The sequence below is a fragment of the Littorina saxatilis genome, linkage group LG12 (genome assembly GCF_037325665.1).
Source record: "Littorina saxatilis isolate snail1 linkage group LG12, US_GU_Lsax_2.0, whole genome shotgun sequence".
Lineage (NCBI taxonomy): Eukaryota > Metazoa > Mollusca > Gastropoda > Littorinimorpha > Littorinidae > Littorina > Littorina saxatilis.
Genome location: NC_090256.1, coordinates 50,890,912 through 50,911,545, shown reverse-complemented (window position 1 = coordinate 50,911,545; position 20,634 = coordinate 50,890,912). Strand labels below are relative to the sequence as shown.

The 20,634-nt window shown below is 44.8% G+C and overlaps 2 protein-coding genes across 4 annotated transcripts in view; one reads left to right on the top strand and one right to left on the bottom strand.

Annotated features, from left to right (window-relative positions):
• Nucleotides 1–19,588, top strand: part of LOC138982180 (sperm microtubule associated protein 2-like) — a 31,296-nt gene extending 11,708 nt beyond the window's left edge. For all 3 annotated transcript variants that reach the window (XM_070355406.1, XM_070355407.1, XM_070355408.1), the window contains 3 exons: nt 3,508–3,645; nt 4,093–4,348; nt 18,378–19,588. In XM_070355406.1, the coding sequence (XP_070211507.1) occupies nt 3,508–3,645; nt 4,093–4,348; nt 18,378–18,668 (685 nt within the window). In that variant the 3' untranslated portion in view covers nt 18,669–19,588. The remainder of the gene's footprint in view (nt 1–3,507; nt 3,646–4,092; nt 4,349–18,377) is intronic.
• LOC138981384 (piggyBac transposable element-derived protein 4-like) lies at nt 224–1,774 on the bottom strand. Its single transcript, XM_070354285.1, has 2 exons — nt 1,644–1,774; nt 224–1,414 (listed from the first exon to the last, which is right to left on the bottom strand). Exons 1-2 carry the CDS (start codon nt 1,743–1,745, stop codon nt 224–226), a joined length of 1,293 nt encoding a protein of 430 aa, XP_070210386.1. The 5' UTR covers nt 1,746–1,774.
• Nucleotides 19,589–20,634: the final 1,046 nt, after the last annotated feature.

Here is a 20,634-nt window from a genome sequence, read left to right as displayed (position 1 = left end):
CACAAAAATGCATGACAAAACACAACAAAAAACTGGTGTAACAAAGGGAAAAACATCAGGTACTCACAAAACTTCTTGGTAATCAACTTCACTGCTATAAGCATCCAAAGTTATAAGGGTTAGCTGTTCATGGTAAGGTAAGTCCGGAATCGCACGTCATACTCCACAGCTGAGACTCAGAAGCAACAAAGTCACAATCCACAGAGCAGGCAAAGTCCACACACTACTTCCAGTATATGAATTTTGTGTGATAATCCACAAAACACTGAGGAAAGCACAAGGCTGCTCTGGAGGGACAGTACGGACAGTGGTAGCGGACGTCACGCCTCGTCTTCTTCTTCCAGCAGACCTTGCAGGACCTTGTGGGTCGGTCCTTCATGGGTGTTGGGGGAATGGGGAAGATGAAGTGTCTGCCAGTCAACCGAACTTCATCATCAACCTTGTCCTCCTCGATCACAGCCGGGATCTGGTCCGGCCAAAGCCAGGAAGTGATGAGGGACTCCAAGAACTGTAACAGTGTCTTGCACTTGTCACCTCCCTTCTGTAGGAGGAATGCGTTGCAGGCAGCTACCTGCAGGAAGTGAAAGAATATCTTCTTTGTCCATTTCATTGACTTGCGGGAGCAGTCGTAGGGCTGGACAAGCTGATCCTGTGAATCCACTCCACCCATGTTTCCGTTGTAATGGGTGGACGCTTGTGGCCTTTTCCTTATCCCACGCCGCCTCCGGTCAGGGATAACATCTTCTGTATGACCATGAAGTGTGGACAAAAAGTGCACTGTCTTGGTACTCTGGTACCTGGTAGCCACAATTTTACCATCACCACTCAGTGCAACAGATGCACCAGGGGCCAGACGCACACCATGCAGCTGCTGTGGGATGCCCCGGTTTTCTCTGACGGTGCCACACGCCAGTGTCTTCTTCTCCAGGAGGTAGAGATACAGCCGGAGACTGCTGTACCAGTTGTCTGTGTACACATGATACCCCTTGTTCAACAGTGGGGCCATAAGAAAGAGAACCATTCTTTCACTTGCAGACATCTCAGGATTGTTGGCTTCTACAGCTTCCAACACTGGTGTTACCTCATTGATGGGGTCATCTTTGCCAGCGTAAACCTTGAATCTGTAGCAATAGCCACCACTTCCCTTCAGGTCACCGTCGGATTCGCAACAGAGATATATCTTAATCCCAAACCTTGCTCTTTTTGCAGGGTTGTACTGTCGAAATACGAGCCGCCCCTTCCACAAAAGAAGGCTCTCGTCAACACAGACAGATTGACGCGGCTCATACACAGCCTGGAATCGTTCAAAGAGATGATCCAGCACTGGTCTCACCTTGAAGAGGCGGTCGTAGGCAGGGTCGTTTCGATCTGGCATGGCAGAGTTGTCATTGAAATGCAGCATCTGTAGGATGATCTGAAACATATTGCCAGAAACAAGGCTTTACTGACCAACTTCATGTACACAGATACATACACACTGCAGCCCCCCCCCCCCCCCCCCCCTTCCCACCATTCCCTTCACACAAACATTATGATCATTATGAAAATGGAAAAAATGAAATTTTTACAGTATACATAAGGACAAAATAAAAATGAATAAGTAAATAAATAAAAAAGGACCAAACAAACAAAAACATGCTTACCTGAAATCGGTTTCTTGTCATGATGGTGCTGAAGACAGGAACGCGGTACAGAACTTTCTTGGTCCAGTACATGTCGATTGATGGCAGTTTCACAATGCCCATCAAAAGAAGCAGGGCCAGGAACTTTTTCATTTCCACAGGGTTTGTCTTTTCCCACGTTTGTGCTCGAGAAAATGCAGACAGATCTGGGTGGCTCTCAAGGTACTGGTCAGCATAAAGGTTTGTTTGGAAGACAAGGTGGTTGATGAGGTCGTCATCAAAAAACAGCTGCATCCAGTCTACTGGTTCAAAATTGTCAACATTGCACTGCATGCCTGGATTGCCTTGAAATTGGATGTCTTGGTTTGGCGCAGTTGCATCAGCATCTGTCCAATTTCTTATCTTATCTTCCTGACGTTGTCTTGGAATTTGTCGGGCACGGCCGCGGCCACGCCCCCTCGCATTACCTCTCCCTCGTTGTCCTCTTCCCACACTGCTTCCTCGACCCCTGCCGCGACCTCTGACCACAGGACATGAAGTTGATGGGCCAGGCATTGGTTCTGCTTCGGCATCACTGCCATCAGTCTCCGACTGATCACTGTCAGTGGCAGATACACTTGGTTCGTAGCTGATATCATTGTCATCATCAATGCCTACCTCGGACAAAAGAGGGTGGTGCTGGTTGAAATCAGTTTCTTCCTCGTCTGATTCGCTGTCACTTCCATCTCTAAGGTCTTCATCATCACTGTCTTGATCATTTAGGCACTCTTGAAGCACTTCAAGTGCTGAATAGCGCTTGAAAACAGACCTCGTGGTACCCCCACGCCGTCCACCATCCGACATCTTTGTTGACGACTTAACACAGATAACTCCCGAAGTTTCAAAATTCTCCCAAACATCAATATTTGCTATTCATAACGGTCAAAGGGAAGGAACCGTTGGTTCAAGATGTCTAACTGCTCTGCCAACAGTTTTTGCAGTTACCCCCCTTCTTGGGTGGATACAGGACTCTGATGCGTACACCTCGAACGACGTTCGTGGCGGGGCAGACAGGATGCCAAAAAACACCTCGAACGCCGTTCGTGGCAGGGCAGGGAAGGGGTTAAAAACAATTTCATCTTATTCCTTGTCGGTTCCTGATTCCAAAAACATATAGATATGATATGTTTGGATTAAAAACACGTTCACAGAGTTAAAAAGAATAGAGATATAGAAAAGCGTGCTATACTCCTCAGCGCAACCGCTACCGCGCTTTTCTGGATTGTTAATTTTACTGCCTTTGCCACGAGCGGTGGACAGACGATGCTGCGAGTGTACAGTCTTGCGGTAAAAATGCAATGCGTTCATTTTGATTCTGTGAGTTCGACTGAGCATGACTAAATGTTGTATTTTCGTCTTACGCGACTTGTTTTTTGATTACAAAGGCCTGCAGCTGTTAATTGCGGTGGCTTTGAACTCCCCGCACATCCAAGAACAAACATATTTCCACTCTGTTCTTCCTTTGGCTTGGGGTCAATACATCAGAAACGCCTATTGTGTGGATTTTTCAATTTTTTACCCTAAAAGAGAGGGTTGCACCTTTTACAATGATGCACTTGTAGTCCCGAAGCCGTACAAAGAATGTTTCATCAAAACACAGCTTCACTGATGCTTTGGCTCATCCAATGATAACGCTCAAATAGCATTAAAAAACCTTTGGATTCTTGAATGTCATGCCTTTTATTCCATAAAGAATAGATAGACACAGACCTTGGTGTGTACATAAATTAAAACTTTTGCAGAACCAATGTCCTTGCACCTGAGAGAATTACGAGCATTAAAATAAACAAGCGACTCTCACCCTGAAAGAATATCAGTTGAAATCTGCATCTTCTTGTTCTTGCAGACCGATGTACTACTACAGTTCTGGACGGGCATCAGTGATATGGAGCGTTTCGGAGGGAGCAAAAGAGGGAGCCGCTACAGAGAGAGTGGAATCCCTCGCTCAGCCCAAAGCCTTCCATGGTGACTTGCACGAACATAAGTATGTATACAATACTTTCTACAGTGCTGATCTTATTTGGGTGTCCCCAAAGTTACACATTTTTGTTTGTAGAATGTATCACTTGCTGTGGAAATTGTTAGTTATACAACTAGTTCAAATGTATTTGTATGTAAGCTTTCAAACATCTAGCTCCAAATTTCGAAGTAACCTGTCATTATGGTAGTTGGACAAGTATTCTGTTGAATTTTTGACTTGCCAGTCTGTTTTGGAATAGCCTTTTCCTCTGGCTTTAAAGATGAGGTACATGTATTGGCTCCCTGTTGAATCAGTTAAATGACTGAGGTTTTGTTCTTGTTGATTCAGGCAAAATTCCTTCATTATTAATGGGAAAGTCTGGCAGGTATAATAATTAATGCAGCAGTATCTTTTCTTAAGTGTTAGCAAACTTGTACATCAAGCCATTTTTCCTCTTTTTTTATTTGGCAGGCCCCAGTTCTTCTACAGCTGTGGTAGGGTGACTCCTATTTGGCCAGTATCGCGGGGAGCAATGGGTTCCAACGAGCGACCTCGTACAACCACCTTGGCTGGGCACAGGCCGTACCACGCAGACTTCAAAGACGAGCGTCCAATACAGAGTGTAGTGAGCGCTGCCGCTCGCACGACCAGACCAAATGAACACATCTCCAGCCTTGCTATGCCCAAGAAACGTTCAGAGGGACCTTTCCGTGCGCCCCAGTGGCCGGTGAGTACTGTATGGCTGTTCAGTAATGGTTCCACTGTGTTGTTTTGAACAAACATTGTGTGGCTCATGGGCACTCAGAAAACTTTTTTTTTTAAACTCCACATCACACGAAAATCAGCCCACCAAATGAATTTTGACCAAGCTGTCAGAACTTTCTTGTTACATGAGCATGATTCAAGCACACTTACTCCACCCCCGCCCCCCCTTTTTTTCTTCTTTGTTTTGCTAATTTCTAAAAGGGCTGTTTAGTTTACATATTCCTTCTTGTCTTCTATTACATTGCATCTGAGAGATATTGTCAAGGGAAAGGTGTGATGATTTAAAGAACTAGACGCTGTAGCTGGCCCAAAGAAGTCAGTAAGCAAAGACGGCTTTGTTATATCTAAAGATTGGGTTTAGACCTACACATATGCAAGTGAAATTACCTGCTATTCAGACTTGGTCGTGTGACAGACGTTTTCTTCCACACGAGATTACGTTGATTGTGGGCTGAGTTAGACATCAGCTAATCGAGTGTGGAAGAAAACCTCTGTCACACGACCAAGTCTGAATAGCATTTATGTCTCACAGCTTCAACAGAGGAGAGAACAAACATGTTTTGAAAACTCACGCTTTGACAGACTTACCACACCAGCCATGATTGTAGAGAGCAATACTTTTTGACGGAAGTGACCGAACAACTATGAATGACGTCTTGGTATGTGTGAATGACGTCACCGTCACTATCACAGTTTCAGTGACAGGTTTGAGAAAGAAACTTTGTTGGGCGCCTTTCTCAAATTGCAACGTAATGCTCCCGTGCTGCCATACCGCATTGCGGAAAAGTTTTGGCTGAGAGCACGAAATTCACGTGGAAACCGTGCGGGTATCGGGTGATTTTGCTCACAGTTTAGAACACGTGTTCCAAGCATGCTATAGGTGTGTTTGGTAGGCGACCAGTGATTGGTCAGGAAGATCGCTTTGTTTGGGGAAGCGATTGCTGATTGGTCAGGGAGATCACATGGTTTTTCTTTTCCCCGGCTTTATTTCTTTTCGCTACAAGCTTTACAGACGACAAGGTCTGAGTTTCCGTTGACTAAGATTTGGAGGATTCCAACGCGTTGCAAGACTGGTTTAGGTCGACCAACGGGCTTCTGGCGTCAGTGCAGAAAGCAGAAGGCTTAGGACGTGAGGGATTTGGCTACATACTTTTGCTGACGAGCGGGAGCCAAATATTCAAGCGGTTTGCTTGGGAGAGCTACGTTTTACGAGCTGTTGAGCTTGTTGCTGGTTGTTGCTGGAGGTGGTGCTGTACGTTTGCTGGACGTTTGCTACCTGACTGCTACCTGTTTGCTGTTGAAGACAGGCTACACTGTTGCTGTCCTTTGTTCTACGGTTGCTGTTCTACGGCTGTTACTGGTGTTGCTCCAACTTTCACCCGTATGCTCCACTGCGTTTCATCGAATGGACCCTGGCTACACTGAGAGTTGAGTGCACCCATGCGTAAACGCCCCCCACCTTGTCATCTTTCTAAACCTTTATGAAGAACTTTGAGTTGTGACAATGTGGAGTGTTAACGCCTGTACAGGCTAAGACTTTTTACAGAGCAGCTAAGTGTTTTCTAACTTTACACGGTTCAGCGTGTTCTTATTATTTCATAAACTCTAACTGGCTTTTGTCAGTTATTATTGCTTTACGACTTGGTCGTAAAAACACTTTTGGCTTCACGAGAAGAGGGAGGTGGAGAGTTAGTGTACATAAAACAGATGTCTAGAACTTATACTGTTGTTGTTTCCAACTTTTTTGTGTGACTGCGAGAGTGGATCGTGGTGGGGTTAGTCAGTTAATTACTTGGGTTAGCAGTAATTGACCGTTTTAGGTCATTCATTTGACTTTAAAACGTGACAGTCACAGTCTGCATTCTTTATGACGTCTTCCTGTGTCCGCGTGAGCGAAATGTTTGCTCTTTTTGGTATGTTTGTCTTCTCTGTTCACAACCTTGTCATAAATTCAGACTTACAGGCCTCATAAGCGAGCCATTTTCCAAGGGGAGCTAAATTCGCGTATGGAAACAGTACTGTCGCCTGGGATGCCGTTTGCAATATTCTCAGCGTTGAAAAATTTGTAAAGAGAAGAAACGATAACAGCAGGAGAAATGAAAGCTGTGTGGGCTTTGTGATGGACGATTGCGAGGTTGACTCCGTTCTTGCCATGCTCTTGCCATTGTACATACAATTTTGCACACGTTTGCTTTAGTAGTGGCAAAGAAGGAAAGCGTGTGACATAAATGATATAATCTGTTTTGTCAACACACAGACTTGTTTCTTAAAATTTGAGAAAAGTTCAAATTAGCTGACTGGTCGGGTATATTGAAGAGGGCAAAGTTCAAATTAGCCGAACTCATTTGCAGAGGTACCCAAGTCGACTCTCTTTTATTGCTGCCAGAGCTTTCTGTATGTCTTATTCAGACTATTTTCCATGACTGAAAGACCAAAGAGTAGAGATAGTGCAATTTTCGAACATCAAAACTCACCTGGATATGCTAACAGCTGTTTTACGTTTAAATCGAAAATTGTAATAATAAATTTTCATTTGATTAATATACTTACCCGAATCACATATAAGCATTGACGCAGTCAGAGATGCTAAGGTCTAAAAAAAGCTACCCGTCTAAACGTTTAAAGAGAAGCAACCCCACCACGAAAAAGTGCTGAACGGATGCGTTGGTAAGGACGCCAGACCATGGGGGTTATCTCCCATTGGTATGTGTGACGTCACTACCGCTCCCGAACACGTGGTCAAAGTCATACGACTTTTATAGAATACCTAGAAACTATAAAGCGGGGTTGGAGGGAGGGAATTCACTATGTGATTCGGGTAAGTATATTAATCAAATGAAAATTTATTATTAAATTTTTTTTATTAAATTACATATTCTTACTCCGAATCACATAAAAGCAGATAGCTTCAACAAGGCAGTGGGAACCTATAAATATACTCTGAAATGGACTTGATCCGCTCCTGCTTGCCACAAGGCGGGTGTAGAACGGGGGATGTCCTGTCTAGTTCCGACGATGTTTCTCAAAATTGATGAAACGTCGTCTGCCTTCCAAAAAGCGGTTTGTAGAACATCATAGAGTCCTCCTGAACTGAGGACTGCTGGAGGCGATGCCCAAGTTCTAGAATCGTGCACTCTTGCAGGTGCTGGAGGAAGGGCTGACTGCCCCCCCCCCCCCCCCTTTTTGTTTCTCACCACTCATAGATTTGCCTAATGATGGTAAAAAAAACACCTAGATAGGGTCAATTTAGATAAATATCCTTGTCACAGAAAGTCTGGTCTAAACCTGAGTGAAATTGACCTTAAGCTTTGTGGGTTATGTCTTCCGGACGACCGGACAGAGCGTCACCCTCGCTGACTCTGTCTTGCTCCTGACTGACGAAAGAAGTGAAAACTGCTTGCAATCAGCGAAACCAGGAAGACAGTCATAACTCTAAAAAGAGAGCTGTGAAGAGTGTGAACAACGAACAAAAACCTGTGCGTCTACCTTTTGTATCGAACAAAGGGAGGGTTTCACTTCCAGCCAACCAGGAGTGTAAAACTCTCCGGGTAGTGAAGCACTGATGGGATTGAGCTTGAGTAAGCCACAGTAGCATAGTCTCCATGAGGTAGCTGCTAATTGTTCGTAATGAACCAGAGACACGAAGACGTGTCTCTTGTTCGCTGGCTAGAGGCTGGACAAAATGTCGAACCGAATTCTGGCATTTTCTAGACTTCTTACATAGAAGAGTCGTAGAAAATGTCTCAAAACAGAAACCTAAGAAAATAACTTCCAGTTTTGACGAATATGCGTCCTCTCATAAAAGATGGACCGAGATTCGCTAATCAGAAAACCCCCGAGCCGGAAAATGCTGCCACGTCGGGGAAGATATATTTTTCCCGCGTGCGCTGAGAAACTGCGACGTTCGGTAAAACCTGTTAATGGGACCGCCCGTGGTGATCGCGCTAACCGGAGCAACCCTTAAAAGTGCGGCTCTCTTGCGGGCGCCGCGTATGCGGGCGCCACTGTATGGTTTGCACGCAGTACATAGCAGCTGGTTAATTGCGTATCGGAAATCGCTGCGTTTGGTGTTCCCAAGCGGTCACCCATCCTAGTACTAACCGAGCTAGAAGTTGCTTAACTTCCGTTGTCGGCCAAGACCAATGCTCAGGACATGGAAAGAGACGCCCGTGAAGGGGTCTGTGTCAGAAGGGTGTAGCTATAGGGAAACCCTGAGTTATCCAGTTCGGTTCCGACCACTGACTTGTCATGTGTTGAAACCAGCTCTGAATTGGAATAGACTTGATTCAGTCTTGAGGGTGAATCCCCGAGCGGCTTAGGCGCTAGCGGGAAAAGTTTTAGTGTAATTTTCCCTAGCGAGTAGCCCTGGATTCCAATTGATCTAGGATGGAAGCAAGAGTCCTAGTGGGCGCTTGCTGTAGTGCCGACATGGAACGAACAGTGCCTGAGGTTGTCCACTCGTTACTGAGGAGGACAAACTCTCCTGGTGACCGTAAAAAAATCATGCCAAGGTATGTGAATCCTTGGGATGGTGTGAGCCCCGAAAGGGTCTAGATGATAGAAGTCAGCTCCAGAGAGGCGCGACCTCTCTCCTCACGGTAAGCGAGAGTGACGCCTGAGTACATGATACCAGAGTCCTTCTCGGTGGGGAAAAACTCTTGATAGAGCATCAGAGTTCCTGAAGTTTGTTGAACCTTTGGGAACGCTCACCTTCCTATGAACCGTAGCTGTGAATCACAGCCTGTTCCGATTCGGTTAACCAAGAGTAGGCTGCTGCTGGTGCATGACCTGCTACGAGTGCTTGCCCAAGCTTGGCTGGAAGTGTGACGCAATTCTGCCTTTCTGCCTTAGAGTCCGTGTCTAACGAAGACAAAAAAGTCATTGTACTCATGGGTTGTGACAGGAAACGCCGATGAATGAACATGGCTGTGACCTTGAACGTCTTTACCCGTCGAGTATGTTTGACCAAGAGTGCCGGAAACCGGCAGTCATGTTGGTCTCAAGCTGACTTTGAATACTTCTTGCCAAGGCGGAAGAAGTTAAAAGAAAGTCCGAGCAGATTCCGTTGTGAGACCAGAAAAGAAGGTGTGTACCCATTAGCCGACAGCTGTCGTGTATGACCTTCTTGCTACTTGGATTTGTGAGTCTGTTCATCTGCGTTCCAACCTAAGTCGAATGTTGATACCGATTCATTGTAATCCTGTGTAGCGGCGGGGAACGACGAATAATGGGACGAAAAAATGTCCATAAACCTTGTTTCCTGATAAAAAGACGATCGGAGGAACTGGAAACCAGAAACCACCCGACCGGAAGTTGTCCTCTACCACTTCGTGCCTCAGCAGGCGAAGATGGTAGGAGGTGGCAGCCTGACACAACGGTGTGGTCGGCGTAACCAGAAACCGGAAACTCAACTGACCGCAAGTTATCCTCTACCGGTCCATGCGTAAGCAGAGGGAGACGGTACGAGGAAGCAGCGACTTCCGGTTGTGCGTCAGCAATCGAAAGTGCGGAAGTCACGGTGGCCGAAGCCTGGTGTGAATGGTGCTGCGTGGAAAAAGGCTGGAATTCGTAATGCCCGTAGGCCAGTCTGCGTGTCGGCGATTGACTGCGTATCAAAAGCCAAAACAGACGGGCAAAGACCATAGTCATAGTTGCCTAAACCAAAAAAGGCTGCTCGGCATAACCGGAAACTGGGAAGCCAACCTGCCGGAAGCCTCCAAAGATGATATGCCCTCAGGAAATATCTGGATGTTACTTCCGCAGCCAGTTCAAGTGCCTCCTTGAGCTTGGCCGAAAAACCAGAACGCGTCTGCTCACCGACGAAAGACTGAGAGTCAGACGCGGAGACAGACGGGCAAAGACCGTAGTCATAGTTGCCTGTGGCCGAAAAGAGACCCCTCCACAAAAGGGGAAGACCTCAAAGTGCTTCCGGTAGATTCCTCAGTGAACTGGGAATTAGACAGAAACAGATCCCTCCTACACATCACTGCATGAGCGTAGTGTAAGGAAAAAAGCCGCAATTGTTCTTCATTCACCCTGGCGAGGGTGGACAGAAGAGTGGAGACATCATCTGAGTCCTGTTCCTTACTAAGAGTGAAGGGATCCAGAGACTCCGTAAGAGCGCGTAAAAGTGCTCTGATGATGGTTTCCGAAATCGAAGCCAACTCCAGAAGTTGACGTCCAACCTCCTCAGAAGCGATAAGGGTATTGTCTGGTAACAGAAGACCCGAATCCTTCTTAGGCTGCTTAGCCAAAAGAGGGAGAAGTTCCTGCAGCACCGGTAAAGGTGCTCGCGGGAGCGCAAAGGACGTCAACCAGTTCCGACCCAGCTTGGGCAAAGTAAACTTCTTATGCCACGCGGGAGTGAATGTCGCCGCTTGTGCAGTAGAAGCTAGCCAAGGCTGTGCCTGTTCAGGAGCTGAACCATGAGCAACCAGCAGAGGAACCGGAACATTGGGTAGACCGCTACCGGAAGGAGAGGGTCTGGCCAAAACCTGAGAAAGGTGGTAAGCCACTGAGGGAGATTCCTCAAACCGGTAGTAGGAGTCTCCCTCCCTCTCAGGCCGGAAGTCCGAAGCGGAAGTCACCGACGACGAAGCACCCCCCGGGAAGTATCTGGAAGTTACTTCCGCCGCAGACTCAAGTGCAACCTTGAGTTTGAACGGAAACCCAGAACGTGTCTGATCGCCGGCGGAAGACTGTGAGTCAGACGCGTCAACCGACGGACACGGCCCGAAGTCGCAGTTGCTTGTGGCAGAATGCTGTACAGGATAACCGGAAACCGGAAACCCGCCCGAGCGGAAATTGTCCTGCCTCACCTCATGGCTAGAATGAGGATGAAGGTAGGAGGAGTCGGAAGTCCGAAGCCACATGAACTGGAAAAGCATTAGTCACCACCGCTGACGGTTGGAGTGACTGTTGCCCCGACCGAGGCTGAAAGCCTGCATGCCCGTAGGCCAGCCGTTGTTCCGCACTCCCCGACGTACGTACGTAGGCGTCAGGGAGAGGAACGAAATTTCCGGACGGAGCCGGAAGTGCAACGGACAAAGCAGCTGTAGGCTGATACGACTGTTGCACGGACTGTGGCCGGAAGCCAGAACGCCCGTAGGCCAGTCCTAGGTCCGAAACGGAAGAGACCGCGGCGGGTGCTCGAGCCAGTGGACCCATGCTTCCGGTAAAAACCGGAAGCGCAGCTGCCGTAAACGGCTGCTGACCCTGCCCCGAAACTCCCGTGAACCCGTACAGGCGAACACCGGCGAGAGACGGGGCAGACAAACCTGGCAGGTAGTGACCCTGCGTTGGCCGTGTCCGCGAGGAGACGTGCATACCTGCACTCCGCACGAAAGTGGGAGACAGAGTATGCCGGCTAGGAAGAGAACTGTCTCCCAAAAGGGATTGTCTTGTAGTATCACGAGTACTGACAGACCAGTTCGAAGAAACGGAAGTGCCGGCTGCGGTAGAAGAAGGCGGAGAACCGGGGGAAGCACCCCTGGTAAACGTCGCCGCCGGAACCCTCAAAACAGCCAAGGAGCTTGTGTCCCCCACGGCCGGGGGAAGGACAGAGCTAGTCGACGGTGTGGCCCTCTGCATTTCATCCCGCACGAGGTTGCGGATTTCTGGAAGCAAAGAACTAAGAATATTCGACACCAGAGGACCAGACTCCGGTGGAGAAACAGAAGGCAACACAGAAGGAAAAGCAGAGCTTGACTGCCCCGAAAACTCGTTAAGTTCAGACGGGGCAGAAATAGGCACAGAAATTACAGTATGGTTAGCTTCGTCAGAAACGACAACAAAAACAGGTGGTTTAGCAGAAGACGCCGAAGATTTAGGCTTAGAACTGCCTTTGCCCTTGACATCTCCCTTAGAGCCGCGCTTTTTATCGTTATCAGCCATGCTGAAACCAAAATTGCGGCCCAAAAAAATGCTTCTGAAAATTTTACAAGTCCAAAGAATGAACAATAAACCAGTAGCAAAGACAAAATTCCTGTCAAAAACGTGACAAATTGGAAAGAGCTCACCAACTAATACAGCAGAAGGTGAAATAATAATAATAATAATAATAATAATAAATGAGCATTTATATAGCGCAACATCATAACTTTACAATTATGCTCTTTGTGCTTGACACATTTAAAATTAAAACACAGTTATACAAGCATTTACATCTACATTCATAGTCAGCAACGCTTAATTAAAAGCATACACCATCAAACATACATTACAAAAGATTCTTCCACTAACTAAGTAATAAAAACATGAATAAAATAGGTAGTGAAAACCAGGAAATACCAGCTGAATACCCTTAATCAAACAGAACGTGTTATCAACAATACTGAAAACAGCCCTAGATGTTTATATACATTATCACTAAAACAACAAATACACTACATGTAGCCTACTGATGGACTGAGAAAACAAAATCAGGGGTTGTATTTCTTGAAGAGGTGCGTTTTAAGTGCTCGTTTGAATGCTTGGGGTGACTGAGAGTGGTGGATGTGAAAGGGGAGAGAATTCCATTGTGTGGGTGCGCAGAAAGTAAAAGTGCGTTGTCCGTATGTTTTGGTTTTGGTGTGTGGAATGGTGAGGATGCGACAGTCAGAAGAGGCACGGAGTTGTCTTGCTGGAGAATAGACGGTGAGGAGTTCAGAGAAGTAAGCAGGAGATGAGCCAGAAAAGAAGTTAAAGCAGAGGGTGGACAGTTTGTAGTCAATGCGGGCTTGAATAGGTAACCAGTGCAGTGTGTGAAGAAGTGGTGTTGCGTGATCTCGTTTTCGTGCTTCCAGAATGAGGCGTGCTGCCGAGTTTTTGACTTTTTGTAGTTTATGCAGGAGGTACAGAGGACAGCCAGAGAGAAGAGAGTTGCAGTAGTCAAGTTTAGAAAGAACAAAGGCACAGACAAGAGTGTTAGTTGTTTGAGAGGAGAGTGTGTGGCGAATGGTGCTGATCTTACGAAGCTCAAAATAAGCTGCTCTACAGACAAAAGATATATGTTTGTTAAGGGTCATGTCAGATGAAAGGGTGAATCCAAGGTTTCTAGCTGATGGTGAGAAAAGAATGTCGGTGTTGCCTATTTGAACAGAAACAGGTTGGGGAGAGGGAAATGTAGTGTTCTTCTTTTTGCACAGTAAGACTTCAGTCTTATCATCATTCAGCTTAAGTTTGTTATCGACCATCCAAGATTTAACATCAGTGATGCATGTCTGAATGGTCTGGATGGCGGAATGTGTCTCTGCAGGGGGACTGGGTTTATACAGCTGGGTGTCATCAGCAAAAGACTGATTTAAAACAGAATGGTTTTGAATCAGTGTGGAGAGGGGCTTAGTGTACATGATGAAAAGGATGGGACCGAGTACTGAAGCTTGAGGAACGCCGAAAGAAAGTGGGGCTGGAGCAGACATCTGGCCATCGACAAGCACAGCCTGAGTCCTGCCAATGAGATAGGACTCAAGCCATGCTAGCGGTGGACCGGAGATGCCGTACAGAGTCTGAAGTCTATGGAGAAGCGTGACATGGTCAATCGTGTCGAACGCTGCAGAAAGGTCAAGTAGGGTAAGCACTGACACATCACCACCATCCAGAGCAGACAGAATGTCACTGATTACTTTAAGTAGGGCTGTTTCAGTACAGTGAGAAGGGCGATGAGCGGACTGAGAGTGCGAGATCAAATCACGGGTGTTCAAATATGAAAACAGCTGCTTCAAAACTACCTTTTCAAAAACTTTGGACAAGAATGATAAATTAGATACAGGACGATAGTTCTTCAAAATATTGACATCAAGACTAGGTTTTTTGAGAGTGGTTTGACAAATGCAGTTTTGAACAATGATGGAAAAACACCAGATAACAGGCTATCATTGACAATTTGAGTAAGAGTTGGCAACAACACATCAAGATTCTCAAAAAGCAGTGGTGTGGGTATGGCATCAAGTGGACAAGTTGTTGGTTTGGACTTCAGAATAATGGATCTAAGGTCTTTTTCACTGATTGGCTGAAATGATGGAAAAGAACAATCAGTGGGAACATCAACATGACTGGAGGAAGCAGAATGTGCACCCATCTGATCAAGTTCAGAACGAATATCTGAAACCTTCTTGATAAAATAATCACTGAATACATCTGGCAGCTGACTAGCGGGGAAAACAGTGGGAAGTGGGGATACCTTACTGCGGCCGGTCAAATAATCTGGGTTTGGAGGAAGGTTGTCTTTGCTGCGTGTACTAACTTAGTTACAATGTCCTTTGCTCCTTGAAATATTTGTTTATGGAACGGGTAGTGGCCGGTGGGCACCGTGCAACAAGCAAGGCAAAGCGGCCACGAGAGCGAAAATTCTTCACGACCTTCTCCTCTGAAGCTGAAAAAGTCGAATGACTTTGACCACGTGTTCGGGAGCGGTAGTGACGTCACACATACCAATGGGAGATAACCCCCATGGTCTGGCGTCCTTACCAACGCATCAGTTCAGCACTTTTTCGTGGTGGGGTTGCTTCCCTTTAAACTTTTAGACGGGTAGCTTTTTTTAGACCTTAGCATCTCTGACTGCGTCAATGCTTATATGTGATTCGGAGTAAGATTATGTAATTAATGAAATATTGTTTCATGCATATTTTGTTGTTTACAAGAGCAACATGTTAAGGTTTTCAATTAAGAAGGCCGCAGTTCATTAAAAAAAAACCACTCATAGTATTTGGAGTATACATTGAATAGTGTCTGCTATATTAAACAAGGTGTCCAAATTACAGGCAGTTGCTGAGTTCAAATTACCCGACTTCATACAGAGTCCACAATCAGCACGCGGAATCTTTGAATTTGTCACAAACAAAGTAAGGAGATGGGTTATGAATCAAAACAGATTAATATTAATTCGTCAAAATGTTTAATGGTTCTTGCTGTACATCTTCAAATGAGATGAATAGTTATACATTCAGCTGGGGACCCGGTTAGCTCGGTTGGTAGAGCACCAGATTTGTGATCCTAAGGTCACAGGTTCGACTTCAGGCCGGGAAGGACACGGGTCAACTTTATGAGTTTGTTTGTTTGTTTGCTTAACGCCCAGCCGACCACGAAGGGCCATATCAGGGCGGTGCTGCTTTGACATATAATAATAATAATAATAATAATAAAGTGTATTTATATTGCGCCTATCCCTTACAAAAAACAAAAATATTTGGCTCTAAGCGCATTACAACATGTGTAGGGACTTGGTACAATCAAGTCTGACAAATACAATAACACAATATACAGTCGGTCTCTTGGGTAAAAATGGGAAAAGCAGCTTCGACATTTAAACACTGCTACTAAAAAATCCTCTAACAATGCATACTGCTTTACAATATATGCATTTATGTATAAATATAGTTAAAGAACATCGAGTTAATAGGAATTAGAAAAGGTTCTTATGATAAAAACTAACTAGCGAACGACGAAGAAGAAGAAGAATAAAACTATCAATGTCAATGTATAACAAGTCATTCAACGTAAATGGCTAAAGAACAACAACAAAGCAATGATGATAAAACAGTTATACTCAATGGCTAATAACGAGGCAGAACTAAATAGTATCGACACGTCAAGATTAAAACAAAACATATTCCTGGAGACACATTTATACATGTATCAAATAATCAATATACAAAATACAGCCCTCGCACACTCACGCCAAGGCACGTGTAGTCGCACTCATACACCGCGACAGCTATCGCGCGCACGTACAAGGAAAAAACAAACAAAAAAAACACGGAAATAAACAAGCAGGTGTGTTTTTAGAGAGGACTTGAAGGAGAGGAGAGAGGTAGAAAGGCGGACAGACATGGGCAGAGTTCCAAATAGAGGGAGCTGTGTAGATAAAGGCGCGCTTGCCGAAAGCGTTCAGTTTGATGCGTGGGACAACAAGGTGCCCTGCGTCAGCGGATCTGAGGTTGCGTGTGGGGACGTGTGGCTTTAAGAGCGAAGACAGGTAAGAAGGGGCAGAGTCGTCATGAAGGCTACGGTAACACAGGGTAGCTATTTTATATGTTATGCGTGCTTTGATTGGTAGCCAGTGAAGGGTCATGAGGAGAGGGATGACATGGTCGCGCTTGCGCTTGCGCAGCACAAGACGTGCATGATGCGCTGTAGGCGGTCTAGCTTGGCGCCTGGGAGGCCGGCTAGGAGCGAGTTGCAGTAATCCAGTCTGGACAAAATAAAAGCCGAAACCAGTGTCTTGGTTGCGACGAGGGAAAGAAGGTGTCTGATTTGGCTAATCCTCCGCATTTCAAGAAAGGCGGTTCTGCAGAGTGAGTTGATGTGGGCGTCCATTGACAGGCTACTGTCAAGGTGGACACCCAGGTTTTTTGACTCACATGCGAAGCAAAAGTGAGTCTATGTACTCACCCGAGTCGTCCGTCCGTCCGTCCGGACGTCCGTCCGGAAAACTTTAACGTTGGATATTTCTTGGACACTATTCAGTCTATCAGTACCAAATTTGGCAAGATGGTGTATGATGACAAGGCCCCAAAAAACATACATAGCATCTTGACCTTGCTTCAAGGTCAAGGTCGCAGGGGCCATAAATGTTGCCTAAAAAACAGCTATTTTTCACATTTTTCCCATTTTCTCTGAAGTTTTTGAGATTCAATACCTCACCTATATATGATATATAGGGCAAAGTAAGCCCCATCTTTTGATACCAGTTTGGTTTACCTTGCTTCAAGGTCAAGGTCACAGGAGCTCTTCAAAGTTGGATTGTATACATATTTTGAAGTGACCTTGACCCTGAACTATGGAAGATAACTGTTTCAAACTTAAAAATTATGTGGGGCACATGTTATGCTTTCATCATGAGACACATTTGGTCACATATGATCAAGGTCAAGGTCACTTTGACCCTTATGAAATGTGACCAAAATAAGGTAGTGAACCACTAAAAGTGACCATATCTCATGGTAGAAAGAGCCAATAAGCACCATTGTACTTCCTATGTCTTGAATTAACAGCTTTGTGTTGCGTGACCTTGGATGACCTTGTCCTTGGGTCAAGGTCACATGGATTTTGGTAGGAAAAATGTGTAAAGCATGTGAGTCGTATGGGCTTTGCCCTTCTTGTTACTTTGGTGCTGAATGTGACTGTGGTATCGGAAAGCGTAAGACTGGATGTTTCTGAAAGAAGCTTTAAGTTTGATTGTTTGCCAACTGGCATGATCTCTGTCTTATCATCGTTCATCTTGAGCTTGTTGACTGTCATCCACACACAAGACAGAAGTCGCAGCACAGGCTTCATGTCTCACCCAGTCACATTATTCTGACACCGGACCAACCAGTCCTAGCACTAACCCCATAATGCCAGACGCCAGGCGGAGCAGCCACTAGATTGCCAATTTTAAAGTCTTAGGTATGACCCGGCCGGGGTTCGAACCCACGACCTCCCGATCACGGGGCGGATGCCTTACCACTAGGCCACCGTGCCGGTAACTTTATGAATGCAGATCCAGAGACGGTAACCATGTCCCACCACCATGGCTCGTAAAAGACCTCGGTCATTCTGCCATAAGTGCAGATGGCTGATACCACCTAAATATGCATACACCAGTGTATCTCATCAAAAGCCGTGAGGGCGTTAAACTCGAATTATCATATAACCCATATCTAGTCCTTAAGGGGCGAAATATTTAGCCTTTAGTAAAAGTGCTCATCTGCTATGCGTTTTTGTTTGTTTGTTGCGCAATGTTTTCTTCTGCAATCATCAGTAACGTATAAATAAAGTGACGTAAAAAAAAATGTTACACAAACTATTAAGATATTCGCCTTGTTCAATTTACCCTCCTGTTCAATTTACCCTCCCTTACTCTAAGTGCAGCACAAAAAGTGCAGTAAACAGAAAGAAATGATGAAAAAAGACACTTCAACAAATCCAAATTTGCTGTGGGCTAAGTCTCTGGCATCTGATTTCGATGTTTTGGGAAACATTCCTATCCCTGTCCCTAGAGATTTCTTAGGTGTAAACTGTTATCTGTTCAGGTGTCTGACCAGGTCAAGACTTCTGTGGCTACTGGACACTGCGTTGAACTGGCCTGCTCCAAGCCCCTTGCTGAGGGATTCCAGCACGCCAAGGAAGTTGAATGGCCTATCAGCAAAGGTGCTAAACGTGCCCAGGCCTCCGGACGTATAATCGAACTCGCTCAGCCAATCTCTCGGGCTAGCATGGATCACCTGCAGTTCAACCCCAATGCTTTTACTGTGAAGGAGTCAGCCCTGAAAGGTGTTATACCTGGTCGCATTGAGGATCTCGCTGTGCCCATGAACAGATAATTCCCATTACAGCTAAAGTTTATGTTTACCCACAAAACTAGATGTGCAAGAAGAATATTTAACCAGATTTGATTTCAAAACGGTTTCAAATCAATTCAAAAGCAGCAGCAAAAAACAACAAACATTGCGCGAAATTAGACTTAAAAAACAAACAAAAAACTCAGTTCCAGATGTTTACTGTTAGTTCTGTTAACTACTTTAAATAGACATTTTGTAAACAATTCCAACAGCACTACACCATGACAAATATGTTCTATAGACTAGATTACCATGACAAATGGAGCACATATTTATGTTCCACAGACTAGATTACCATGACAAATGGAGCACATATTTATATCCCATGTGCTAGTTTACCGTGACAATTGTGCCGCTGCTACTTTGTTGATTTGGAAAGTAGGGTATGACATTCAAGAACCTCTCTAGATCTTGGTGACTGTTGTATTTAATAACTGCCGACTTGTTTCTAAGTCTGAATTTATATGACAACGAAGCACATCCAGTTTCAAATTGATCCTATACTATGAAAATCCAATCCCCCCAACCCCTCCTTCCAAGTCCAGTTATTCCATCTGCAATATTGCATGCTTGATGGTTTATCTCTTGGATTTTACCGGCTACCTTGTGTATTCTCTGTCGTTTTAGACTACCAGCAGTATTACCATACACATTGTATGGCTCTGTCCTTTGTGGTTGTGTGGTCTTTTTGTGTTGTTATTCTGAGTGCGTTTTATTGTGGTCATGAACTTTCGCTATGTGAAACATGCGAGGACATCAAAATTTAATCAAACATGTTGTTGCTATGTATCGTCATATATGTACGTTTGTGCAATCATCTTTTTGAACTTATTTATATCATGCATTTTTACCAGGGTGTGTTTACTTCCATTCAGTATCATGTACATTTGCTATGGTTTTTATACCTTGAGCTGATAACACATTGTGGACAAGTCTCAAAGAGGAGGGTGACACTTCATTTATGTGTGTGTTCATTTTTATCAACACTTGTTTGCCAAAGTTTGTTTCCTCTCTGTATCTAAAATGTGTTATCCACAAAGGGGAGTTTGTTTGTGCATATGCCGTTTCTTCATACAAAATATGTGAACTGTTTTATTCTTAACTGTTTTTGTGTGTTGTTTGTTTATGCAACCTAACCAGTATTATTCAAAATGTCTGGCATTTTACTTCCAGTATTCTGATCAGTATTTATTATGGTATTTTACTCACCAGATTTATTATATACCTGTACATGTTTACAATCAGCCAAAGCTGGAAGTCAAATTTTAAGGAGTAATGCTTTATGCCATGTCTTTTGATCTGACAGTAAATAGCAGGATTATTTCTGAGAACATTTGGCAGTGAAGTATGATGTATCTGATCTTGTTCTTTTTGTCCAGTGAACTGTGAGCAGAGGAGTAATCTAGCCAGTTGGCTCTAAATCTATTGGTATTATGTCTTTGGTCGTTTGTTACATTTGCCACCACTAAATCTTTTTTCCCCCATTTATGATACACCAAAACTATTTTGCTTTTTTACTTGTTACAAAACATGTTATTGTTCATGTATTACAATAGAAAAAATGTACGATACCTGGTCAGCTTTAACAAAAAAAGCTTTTTGAACAGTATTGCCGTACAATGTAAAAACTGTACCTCTGAATGTATGGATTTGCTTTCTTGTGGCGTGTTCATTGCAATAAAGTGTGCTTTTGCTTTACCTTGCATAGAATGTTGTGTGCATTTTGCTTTGAACTGTGCATGGTATTTGTTTGAATGAAAAATCAAAGTGTGGGATATCTGCTCTCAATGATCAAACAAAGAAGTACAGTAGAATCCGCTTAATAAACACATGGGACTGGTCCGAATTTTATCGGAATTCCGATATTTTCCTTAGCTCACAGACCATTCTTGAGATCGATGCAAATTCGTTGAGAAAATAAAGGGGGGGCGGGGGTGGTGGTATGAAC

Coding starts and splice junctions, on each gene's coding strand:
- LOC138981384 (XM_070354285.1), bottom strand. CDS start 1,745: ATGGGCATTGTGAAACTGCCATCAATCGACATGTACTGGACCAAGAAA. Junction 1,415..1,643: donor TGACAAGAAACCGATTTCAG/GTAAGCATGTTT, acceptor AATATGTTTCAG/ATCATCCTACAGATGCTGCA.